This window comes from Cydia fagiglandana, chromosome 9 (genome assembly GCF_963556715.1).
Source record: "Cydia fagiglandana chromosome 9, ilCydFagi1.1, whole genome shotgun sequence".
Classification (NCBI taxonomy): Eukaryota; Metazoa; Arthropoda; class Insecta; order Lepidoptera; family Tortricidae; genus Cydia; species Cydia fagiglandana.
The window spans coordinates 18,847,760-18,860,855 of NC_085940.1; the positions used below are offsets into that span (position 1 = coordinate 18,847,760).

Here is a 13,096-nt window from a genome sequence, read left to right on the forward strand (position 1 = left end):
AATTTTACTTCATATTAACTCACATTATAAACGGGTCTAACGCGAATTATATTCAATTACCTTTATTTACCGACGTTTCGACACAGGTTTCACTGGTCGTGGTCGCGGCTGACTGATTGTCCCAGCAAAATGTCAAAACAGAGATTTGTGCATCTACCCGACGAAAAGTGTATGGAAAAGTTTGGGGTAGACATCACATTTTCAAACCACCCACCACACATAATGTTAATTATTGTCAATAGTCCGACACGCAACACTCACAATATCCACGCACCCGTCCGAAGATAGATCCTTTGGCTTTAGCTTCTGTATCACTGGTTCCCAAGTTGGCGATAAGTTGAAACCATCCTCCCTATTAAAATTCCTGGGGTGTTTCTTGATTTCAATTGCTTCTCGCACAACTCGAGGATAATAATGGCGTTCAGTGGAGACAACTTTTGGTCTATGCAACTCAATCCAGTGATTTGTGCCAGATGTAAGAAGATGTTCGGCGATTGCGGATTTGTGTAATTGGCGATTTTTAACTGCCGCTATGTGCTTTTTCTCTTTTCTTTTTTATGTGAGTTAATATGTATTCAAAACGCGAAAGTTTAAAATATTATAATTTTACTTCATGTTCGAGTCGAAAGTGTCTTTGTGTGACGTCCGTGTCTTTGAACGGACCAATCACGGCACGGGACTTCGCTCACCTCGTCCCGTGCACCCCCGCATTTATGGCATCATCGGTTGCATGAAATAATTGCTTTAAAGTCAGTCTAGAGGATTCCTAGTCTAGATACTCCCAAAAATACTAGGATGCGGGGGACGAGGTGAGCGAGTCCCGTGATGTGATTGGTCCATTCAAAGACACGGGTGTCACACAAAGACACTTTGACTCGAAAATGGGGTAAAACTTCCATATATTTGTGGCGGAGGGTAGCGCAACTATGCTCAGTCTGGAGGATGTGTTGTCTGTGAGTAATATACAATATATTGTTATGAATTTAACATGTAGATGGCGCTGTACCTACAGCCTAGTACACAGCTCGTACATTATTCGGTAAAAAGTAAAACGCAAACGCTTGACAAGTTACCGCATAACCTTACAGCGCCGTCATTTTCAGCTGCTATAATATTTTGCACTACTCTACAGATGTTGTTTTCCATCGTATTTTCTCGGAAACGTTTGTATTTGTCATGCTACTTCAGCCAACCTCAGTACTTTTTGTACAGTCGCCATCAGATATATCGGAGCGGCCAAGGTGTTCACAATATCTGAACACGCACTCTAACGCCCTGACAATAGAGGCGTGTTCAGATATTTGTGAGCACCTTGGCCGCTCCGATATATCTGATGGCGACTGTACCGAGATTGACTAAAATAGCAAGACACGTTCGTACGTTTCCGTGAAAATACGATGAAAAATAATTATGCAGTATGCATCTTAGCAATCCTTCTATCTAATCGTTGGTATGATGTTTCTCAGATTAGTTTAAAAATAAGAATTAAAATTTAATTCCTATTTTCAAAATAATTGTTTAACATCATAAAAAAAATATATTTTTGAGCTCTTCATAAGTATTTCTTGGCTGCTGACTGATTTCCTGTTGTATGTCGATCTTGAAGATCGAACGCACACTTTGCACGTCAAAATGCATCACGATATAAATAAGATAAATTATATAAAAATAATATGTGTAATAGGTACATTGCGTTTCTTACATTCGTGGTTTGTGAAGCGGCGCTTTCAAAACCAAGCTCCTTCATGGCACTTTTCCGCTACTTGGTGCATACACGTATATTATACGGAAACGTGATTACACATAAGCAGGGGTCGGACAAAAAGTGCGGATGACGTAAAAATGACGTAATCTTGCACACAGGATGATGTTTGAGTTTGTATTTAAACTTCCGTGTGACATGTAGTAATAAAGTAGTATTAATGAAGTAACGGAAAATTGCCACAATATTCGAGTAAAGATGACATTTTAGAGCGTTTTCTTATACTAGTAAATATAAATTTTAGCTAAATATAATCGTGAAGATACAATAGCTAAACAATAACGAAGTCAATTTATTGTTCATCTGATTGACAATGTGTCAGTCAAAAACGTACTTACTCATTTCAAGTGGCGATATCGTTTAATAAAGAGGTTGATAAATGATAAGTGATAATTGTTTATGAAAATCAAAAATACTATTTGAAATCATCCTATAAGTGGTTTGACGTCATCCGCACTTTTTGTACGACCCCTGCACATAAGGTTGTTTACAAAGACCAATATAGCTAATACTAGGTGTAGTTTTGTGTACAATTTCTACATTTTAATAGACTGCAGCTGTTTACATATATTATACATTGTTAGTTAGGTTATTTATCAAAATAATAATCAATATGTTAATATCAAAATGAAAATTATAATTTATTAGTTATTTAGATTATTATTGTGAGATAAATGAATAAATGTATATTAATTTAAAAAAAAAAAAAAAACTTAGTAAATAAATAATATATTTCACTGCACACTCACTATTATTATTATTTAATAAGCAGACATTAGTGGGGTTGGCCGGTCGAAGTATTTAGCACATGGTGCCATCACAACTTGCCCTGTCACACCCCTGTCAATCCCTAGAATTGTGTAATTTTTTTTTAACGCCGATACCAGTCCTTTAAGCCAAATCTTGTAGAAAAAGGGGCAAGCTATGATGGCGCTATACACAGTTGACAGCTGCTAACCCCATTATAACGGATGATGGTTCTATTATTTAACCTACAAGCAGCGATCTTCTAAAAATTTAAATATTATCGATGTTGAATAATTTTACGGTTTAGACTCACTTGTTTTTAGTCACTCGCGCGACATGTTTCGGAGAGCCTAGCTCTCCTTTCTCAAGCACTAACAACACCGTAAAACCGTAAAAATATTAGTATGTCTCACATGTTGAGTAGTAGACATGTTTTTAAAAGTATCATTTCCCCTAAATTACGTCAAATTGCGGTATAGTTCATCTAAACTTTACGCCAAGTACGTCATACTGCGTAGTTCGGTAGCGCGCGTCTGTTCTGTACACATTACACAACATATCAGTGAAATACGACCACAATAAAACACGCGATGTTTGCCCGCAACATACTTTTTACTTTCATTATCTTATGAGGTGTTATGGGATTATTCCGTAAAGAGATAAATCAATCGCGAATATCGCGAAGCAAGACACAACTAAAATAACCATATCATGGAATAATCAATTGCAAAATGGCATTTTATGAAATGATCAAATTCTATGATCTGGTGACAAAATAATTAATGAATTATATACAAATACAGTTTATTATATCATATGCATGCTAACACTGCATGTGCACATTACTAGAATGTATTGTTTACAAGCATAGTTTGAGAGTTCAGGTTGTACAGTCGCCATCAGATATATCGGAACGGCCAAGGTGTTCACAATATCTGAACACGCACTCTAACGCCCTGACAATAGAGGCGTGTTCAGATATTTGTGAGCATTTTAGCCGCTCCGATTTATCTGATGGCGACTGTATAATAACATTAATAACAATCCTCATTGGTTTAACATGCAAAATCAAATGAAATATTCATACATGCTTTTTTATGCAATTGTGATATAATAAGTACTTGCCAATATAAATACATGTACATAAGTAGGTATATGTATGTTATGCTAATTTTATTATATGTTGCGTAATATTTAGTGACGAGTGGCGGTCTTTCCAAGCAGAGAATATTTTTCGCGGAACGTTATTTTCGCATATCATTGTGTAAATAAGTCTATTTACATATAATATTTATTTTTCATCTTTTACATTTACATATTTTGTTTTAAATTATGAAGCTTAAATTAGGAAACTTCGTTTCAACTAGGTAGTACAAACATACAGTAATAATATACACACGTAATTAAGTAGGTCGATGATAGTTTACTTATTTAATTCAAATCGTTAATTACTGAACATTTTTCACGTCTATAGTGATAGAAAAAGACTTTAAATCTTCAGAAAATTCACGTTTATACGGGACAACAGTACATTTCGTGGAATACTCCTCCAGTAAATGCTATGTTATGTACTGTACAATTGCCCACTGTTAACTGTCAATCGGTAAACCCTATTACAAAAGGTCCACCGATGGACAGTTAAGAGCGTTGTTGTGTGTACCTACCTAAACGATAAAAAATATAAATAAATATTATAGGACATTCTTACACAGATTGACTAACTCCCACGGTAAACTCAAGAATGCTTGTGTTGTGGGTACTCAGACAACGATATATATGATATATTAATACTTAAATACATAGAACACATCCATGACTCAGGAACAAATATCTGTGTCACCACACAAATAAATGCTGGGATTCGAACCCAGGACCATCGGCTTCACAGGCACTACCCACTAGGCCAAATTGGTCGTCAACAATTATCGAGGTAGATATATACTCGGCCCGGAGAGATCGCTACTTGCACTTGTGAAATATGTCACAACTGTCGCACTAGTCGCGTAAGTTAGGACTGGTTTAGCGGCGCGCGAACTCGCATGCGATTTTAGTTACATTGCGGACTGTTCATCATCATTATCATCATCATCACAGCCATACGACGTCCACTGCCTCGGAGTAATTAACAATGGAGCCGCCATTAACAGGCGTTCCCCTCTGTCGAAAATAGGCGGCCAATGGTCAACCACATGTCAACCATATGTATGGACTGACGTTTATCTGACATGACGTACCTATACATTGGATGTGCCCCTCCCCCGCAAAAAACGGCAGACTATTTTGTACCGAAAATTTTAGACATGGCGTCTCCGTTGTTAATTACTCCGAGTCCACTGCTGAACATAGGCCTCCCCCTTGGACCTGCATGATGGGGGGTGAATGCCATAATCGGCACGCTTAGCAGGCGGGTTGGCGATCGCCGTCGAGTACACCGAGTTTGAGGGACGCTGCTGCCCGTCCACCGGTGGTCTTGGACGTAGTTTAAGTTAACTGCGGACTGTTGGTGACGTCCATTTCAACCGACCAATCAAAAACCGCAATTTAATGAAACTCGCATGCGAGTTCCCGCACCGTCTAAGGGTGGAACTACATCTATCAGCATCGAGCCGCATTTTATAGATGTGAAATCGCTCGTTATAGTATGAAGATGCGTACGCATCGGGAAGCTAAAAGTACGCGTACGCATCTTCATACTAACGAGCAATTTCTCATGTCGTCGGGTGACAAGCAAAAGTCACTAAGTACCAAATTGACACAACGGAGTTAAACGTGTATTGATATTATTTCGAATTATTAAATCCGTATGTTACTTAAATCAAATGTAACGTATTTTTTTCAGTATTTAGAATTGTGGCAAATATATGAAGACTAAAAATGTAATAATATTATCGGTAGTTAAATAGTTATTAAGCTTAATGAGTTTTAGCTGCCGCAATTTTAGAAAATCAGTGTATATAGTGAAATATTTATATGAACAACGGTAATCTTTATTTAAAATTTTAACCAAAACTTTAAACCAACTCGGTATAAAAACTAAATAATTTATCTTGACATTTAAAACCATTTATCAGTTTCGGCTTCGGAGTCACTTCTTTCTGATTCATCGTAATTTGGCTCTGGCAAGCGATTTCTGAGCGATGTCAGCGTGTTATAGTATTTTATGCAACAGTTTTATAAGAGGGGTTAAAAAATGTGAGTGGCGTGGGTAACAATGTGAGCCGAAGGCGAACATTGTTAATAAATACGCCATGAGCATTTTTTGACTACTTATACAACGTCGCATACAATGCTTTTTCTATGAGTAGGCAATATTAAATAAAATACAAAAAATTATAAGCAAAATTTTATTTATGAAAATGTCAATGTACATTTTGGATAGTAGGTATTACTATATGCATGTAGCTCTTGTCTGCGACAAGCACCCATAATACCAAATATTACTGCAACCTGTAACAAGAAAGAGGAGAATTAAATAATATTCAGTTTCAATGCAAAAATATAAAATGTACATAAATATAGCTCGTTGTACTGTGTACCCTAAAAATGTGTATCAAAATTTATTATAACATATACCAACCTTGCTTAAAAGATAGATCTGATCCGGTGCTTCCAATTAGTCTTTGAAAATACACCAAAGACGTTTTCAGAGAATGACGAAGTTTTGTGCTCCAAACTCCACGCCATGAACTTCTCATAAGATTTGTCGTATGAGAAGAGATTTAATACTTAGGCAACAAATTTTCGGTCACTGCTTGTGCTGCAGCGGATATTTCTTCAGGTGTAGAAACAATGTAGTCCTCTTTGTCCATTTTCAACACTTTTTATGAACGCAAAACAAATAGTAACGCAAAGTACTCAAAGAATAAGAAATTACCGGGAAAGGCGGGAAACGAGAAACAAACGAGTAATGTCTATGGTTATGTTTTTTTTTAAAGCCGTTACACACTACCGCACCGCACCAGGGTCGTGGTGCTGTAGGGTATAAAAGTATTTTTTATTATGTTGGTAGCAATGAACTCAGTACAAATTTGTTTCTTTTTTAATAAAAACCGTATGCATTCAATCGTTTGTCACGTTGGTAGTAATGTCGGTATGTGGCACCTGCTACCCTGCACTAGCTTACCGTATCGTAATGTCTCTAAAACGACACAAGTGCTTTTTTGGGTAATAGACTATAGACTTTTAATGAGTATTAATAATGTATGCCCTTATATGTTCGTTCGTGACTATGTAAATGACAGATAAAAGTACCCGAGTAGAAAAAGATTTTTATACCACGGAGCGAATTCCTCAGGTATCTGCTTAGCTTTAACTAACTGATGAGATTAAATGCAACGGTGAGTTTTTGCTACAGAGTGTTATTGTAGCGCAAGTATTTAATGATTTTTATGAAACGTAAGTTGGCTTTAAATTGTTCTATTGAGATTAATGAGTTTGTCTTTAGCAAAAAGGTGAGAAAACATAACAATGTATCCAAAAAAAATGGTTTCGGCTAAAAGTGTACTTAGTGACTTTTGCTTGTCACCCAACGATATATAAAATGGGGCTCGATGCTGATAGATGTCAATGAGCCCCCAGGGCCGCCATACACGGACTGCTTTGAGCAGTCACTGCCAACAGCTTCCAGCGGTCGCCGTTGGGTGATCTGCAGTTTCAATACAAAATCGTCATTCGCAATACACGAACCGCTCAAGCTTCGGGCGGTTGGCTGCGCGGTGAAATTTCATCATGCGGTCAAGGTGCAAAAGCAGTCCGTGTATGTTGATCACTGGGTTACTGCTCGAGCAGTCCGTGTATGGCGGCTCTTAAACTCGGAGGCTGCAGCTCTCGTGTGTTGCAGCGGCTCAGCGCCGGCCGCGCGCTGCGGGACCTTCTGCCGAAGCACGCCAAGTCCAAGGTACCCAGCGCATGCCTATCGCCAAGGGCTCTGACCCGAACGGTGGTGTCCCGAAGGCGACTATTTCCATACTCTTTCATTCTAAACTACTAGACTTACTCGTTCAATACCTTATAGCTCAATGCTTAAAGTTTGATCTCAAACTTTTTGATCCGATAGCCAGGATTGAGTTTTCCTGCTTAGTTTTGCAGGCCATATTGCATGGCTCTCCCGCTTACTTTCTGCGAGTCAAAACTAAAGTCTCGTGGGCCGAATGCGGATGGCGAGCTGTAGTTTTTGACATTTACTTACCTGTCTCTGGCATTTACTTTGAAACGCAAAACGAATATGACATTCACATTATGAATGTCCACGAAATGTTCACACTCGCCAAGTTTGCAACACTTCGCCGTGTTCGCGATGGCGCCACCCGAAGCAAGGCAAGCGGTGTGTTTCTAGATCTAGTCCAGCGGTCGCGTGATGAATGGAGAAAAATTGCAAATGGCGTCTCGCAAATATTACTATACCTACTAAGATACACTGTCCCCGTAAATAAAGGTGGAAAATTTGAAAATGTAGGCGCATAGTTGATATCTAACTTCGTCCATTTTTTACTGATTTACTGATAAATTGATTTGCTACCGTCTATGTGCGTAAATGCCTGTCGACTTTAATTCTATATTGACATTATCTCTATTTATTTTATGTTTAACATTTGTTTAAAACGGTAGATAAAATTTAATATCTTATTTGTATGTTACCTAATATTATAACCCCCTTATTCATAAACGTTTACTAAAGTTGACAAGCCGATAATAATCGTTTGTCCCTTTCCATCATACCAATACGTGGGAAAGGCAAAACGATTATTATCGGCTTGTCAACTTTAGTAAACGTTTATGAATAAGGGGGTAAGTATATATATACATATTTTGTGTTATACACTAATACGCTGTATAATGTGTTCTGCAATCTAACCAGTTTTAACCGGTTAAATATAGTGCGTCAAGCAAATCTTGTCAGTAGCAATGTAAAGCAAACTAAAGCAGGGCAACACTCAAAGAGTAGTATTGCGCTAAGAAAAGCAGCAATGTACAATGTACATCGAACCAAAACTTTTTTTTCCGCTGAGCGCACCTTGTCACGTACGTCAATTCAAATTGTCACTCGCGGATTCTCTATTGAAAATGTTTGAAATTGTTATTAATACGTATGGACGGACAATTTAAAAGCGGTGTGTGATGTTGATAAAAATGATTAACTAATTTGAAGATCTCAAAATAAAATTGTAAGTGGACTATGCCGTTAAACAAGAATGTATGAATAAAATCATTGCTTCAGCAGGTAGATGTCATACTGGATTTTCATATTTTATTAGATTTCTCAGTTGGCACTGTAGGCATTGTAGGCACCTTAGCTTTAATTAAGCACAGTCTTATTTAATATATTGGTATTTAATGGTGACACAGCAGAAATATCTCTTGAAATAGAATCGATTCAGAATGTAAACATTGTAATCCATTTGTAAACAAACAAGATGATGGCTGTCATTCGCGATCCGCATTCCACAGATAAAACACAGATGACACGCGATTTTCGAATTATTCGAACACAGTGTTGCTAACCCGCGATTTTTCAAATTTGCCGCCGTTTGCTACTGACAAGATTTGCTTGACCCAGTATAGTTTGTAATTTTACACTAGGTACTCAGATCGTTTATACTCCTAGAATAAAATGTTTTACAACACACAACAGTATTACTCAAAGATATTTTTCTAAATAAATTACTTTAAATATTTAAGTTGTTGCATAATGGAAGTAAGTAGGTACCTACTAAAGTGCCAAAAAAACCGTAGATAACAGATTCATTTCCGAAATTTGCACTGATATCGTTAACATATTTAGGGTCGGTTTCACCAAACTGTTCGTATCGTTAAACAGGTCGCTAAATTTGTATGTATGGAAAGTTTCATAGTAAAGTGCCGGGGCGCGCCGGCTGACTGTGATCAGTCTGTCAAATGTGGTTGGTGCAACTGGCCCTTAAACATACATCACATTTATGACAAGATACATAACAATCACATTGATTACAAAACATGGAGGTATTAAATAGCATTAGTTTCACGTTGTGACAACGTGGTTCTGATTTTTCCTGCTTTATTATCTAACTAAAAATAGCCAATTATGTACATAATAAATATTAAAGTAAAGGTGATTGTGTACACTACGATACAGGGCAACCTGCTGAACAATGCGCACCTGACGAACCGAAAAGTAGATATAGTTCCGCTGACCGAATTCGGCGGCCGGATACCGAATATTCGACCGGTGGTCACGCCGAACATCCGGTATCCGGCCAAACAACTATCCGTTGCATCTCTAGTTCAAACCTTGTCTTCGTATAAACACTATAAACAAAAGACGCCAGTGATGTTATTTGCTAGTTTGTATTAGATAAACTTTACATTATGCAAAGGATTTCCCCAGTAGCATTATTGAGAAGTGTTATCAAGACTGAGCGGTTTATGGTCTCCCATACTACGCGACTATCTCACGCTATTGTAAATTATTGCACTGATTGTTTGCTAAAGTCTTTTTGAAAGTTGTGTGACCTTTAGTTTACCCTTGAGAGAATACATAGTAGGTGAATAGGGTTGGCTGGGGTGAATAGGGACAAAACTTTAGATGTGATTTACCTGACAATTTATATAAACAAATTGTTTCATACAAAATCTCACTATTATTTTCAATCGAATACATTACTCACACACACATACATACATACATTGGTGGTGCATGATAAGTGATAACAATAGGTAATAGTGCAGTCAGCATATTTGTGAAGAGACCAAAAATATGAATACCAAACTATTTCCAAGAGAGACATGTAAGGTACTTGCACCTAATAAGGCCCAGTTTTAAAGCATGCTCAATTTCAAAATTTCATACTTTTATAAGTGTAAATGAGTTAAAATTTCTCGCCCATGTTTGGTTAGTACCATAGACAAAATTGCAAGTTCATATCAAAAATGAAAAAAATAAAAAATTAAATTAAAGGTGGGCCCTTATTAGGCGCAAGTACCTTACTTAATGATAATGATAATGGAACTTATGAAGATATAAGTATATTTCATATTCTATCTTTGCAAATATTAATACATTATTATTACGCGTGTTTTCACTGTACTCTGTTATCAGCTACATGATTTCTACATCAGTAGAGGATTTAGGCCTTTTCCTGCGAGTCGACTGCGACTTTGATTTTATAATTTAGAAATCCTCTATAAAAATACATTTTTTTTTTAGTATCGTCTCGAAACTAACTACGATCATTTCGATCAAGTTCAAAATGATCCAAATATGTGACAATACTAATCGTTTTCAATTAAGAACGGCTACAATGCCTAAAATATCCTAAACAAAAGGGGCAATCCAACCGAAATTGTAATTACGTGACGTTACTTTATAAATTGTGTGATAACGCAAAAACACAGATATTAACATTTGATAACTTACCTTCAAATTCAACGAAATATTTCCATCAAGTCAATATTGAGAGAGGAAAATGGAGACTACTTTTTTATAGAAGCGGTCGCTTACTATCCTCTAAAGTTAGGTATATCCATACGTATCACGTCACCGAGAATGTGATTCTGATGGAATGCTCCAAAATACGAATTCTCTTATGAATTGAAGTTATACCTTGAAATGTATAGTTTGCCAAACCATTCCCATCAGTAGAAAAAGACGAAATTTAAAAAATGTAGCCGCAAAGGGTCGGCCTTCCAAACAAAATTAGAATTTTGCGCCCTTTTCTACTGACAAAATAGGTTTGCCAAACTGGGTAACCCCTTGTTCCCCGGCCGTTCTGTCGTGACGCCCCGCCGCAGGTGTTCGACGACGTGTCCGTGGAGCTGGCCATGGCGCTGCTGCAGCTGCTGGCCGGCGCGCCCGGCGAGGAGCTGCTGTTCCGCGCCGTGGCGGCCTTGGCGCGCCTCGCGCACCACTCGTCGGAGGTCGGCCAGCTGGTCGCCATGGTGGGGCCTCCGCCCGATAACTACAGGTAATATGATGATGATGATGATGATGATGATGATGTAAGTCCGAGCGGCCGGAGAACTGTTCCGGACCGTAGCCGCTTTCTCTGTATGGCCGTATCCTCTGGACATCCTCCAAACTGAGCATAGTAGCTTTACCCCCTCTGCCACGCATACGGTAGTTTTACTCCATTTTCGAGTCGAAAGTGTCTTTGTGTGACGTCCGTGTCTTTGAACGGACCAATCACGGCACGGGACTCACCTGGTCCCCCGCACCCCCGTATTTTTGTCAGCATTGGTTTCATGAAAACTCCGTCTTGACGATTCCTAGTCTATGCTCTGTACATACCTTAACATCAAGCTGGCGACGTATAAGCGAGAAAGGCAAGTCGCTATCGTACCTCAGTCGACTGAGTTGGTCTAGCTAGAGCTGTACTACTCGTACTGAGTTTAAAATTTTGGCCCTAATTTTCGTTGATGACCTACCGGCGTAGTACCGGGAATTTATAAAACGATGAATCCTTTATTAACCTTATTAAGTATATTTATATATTTGTCTAATGCTTCCTTTTCACTAAAAGAATAAGATATAAAGCAAAATTCATATAATCAACATAATTATGTCTACATCGACCATTATTGTCCACAGAGGCATGAGTCCGCGTTGCGACGAGAAGATAGACCTCATCATGCAAAAAGTGAAGTAAACCTAGTCTAGATCTTATCACCATAGCATATAGTATATTTCACCAACGCATTTTCTCGCGGTTCCATACCTTGATTATTGGTACTTAGAAATTTCTTTTTATTAGCGTGGGCCGGCCTCATTTATCATTGTTATTAATTTATTGAAATATTTATTTATGTAATATTTGCAATTTTAAATGCATTTGTTCTTTGGCCGGCGCTGCGGAGTTAGATTTTGGTTATTGTAAATAAAGTTAGATATCGGTAAGGGAATTTTAGTGTAAGTACCTGATTTAATGAGATGTATTGTATTGTTACTAATAATAATATTGCGGTTATCGTCGGATGCTGACTGACATTATATTTATGAACTGAACCTTTGTGTGTCATTTATGATTTAACAATATTGTACCTTTTAATATACCGTCAGGGATCGGAAATTCGGATGCTTTTATACCTAAACTTCGGCCTTAGTACCTACACCGCGTTGTTTTTGAGTAGTATGGAGGCGGACTCAATTTGCCTCAATTAAATAACATATTTCAGCTGTTTTTTTTTATTTATTTTTTTATTATGAATGAGCTTACTCATGGCCACAGACTAGCCGAGGCGTAGACGTGGCCTACGATGGAGCGAGCTCGCCCAGAAACTCTCACTCTACGCTCGCTGTTTCTTTTTCAAAATATGTTAACAATATCGTTGAAAATAGTCAGAAACTATGTATTTTGACAGTTATCACTAGTTCGTGATGTTTTATACGATCCCGGAATCCCGGAACTTAAATAATGAAAATAATATTTTTAAGAAGTCGACTCCATACTTGCCGAGCTTTTTCCGGGAATTTGCTAAGTTTAGGTATTAAGCATCCGAATTTCCGATCTCTGTATATCGTATAAGCCATACCCATAATGACTCGGCCATATAGTCGTCGTTTTTTTAGCATTAGAAATAAGGTAAACAATCTTGATGTGTCTTTTAATTGAAAAA

At 37.7% G+C, this 13,096-nt stretch overlaps 1 protein-coding gene across 1 annotated transcript in view; it reads left to right on the plus strand.

Moving 5' to 3' along the window:
• Positions 1–12,485, plus strand: part of LOC134667571 (uncharacterized) — a 55,904-nt gene extending 43,419 nt beyond the window's left edge. The window contains exons 13-15 of the mRNA XM_063525005.1: positions 7,350–7,406; positions 11,276–11,448; positions 12,072–12,485. Coding sequence (XP_063381075.1) covers positions 7,350–7,406; positions 11,276–11,448; positions 12,072–12,129 — 288 coding nt within the window. The 3' untranslated portion in view covers positions 12,130–12,485. The remainder of the gene's footprint in view (positions 1–7,349; positions 7,407–11,275; positions 11,449–12,071) is intronic.
• The last annotated feature ends 611 nt before the right edge of the window (positions 12,486–13,096 follow it).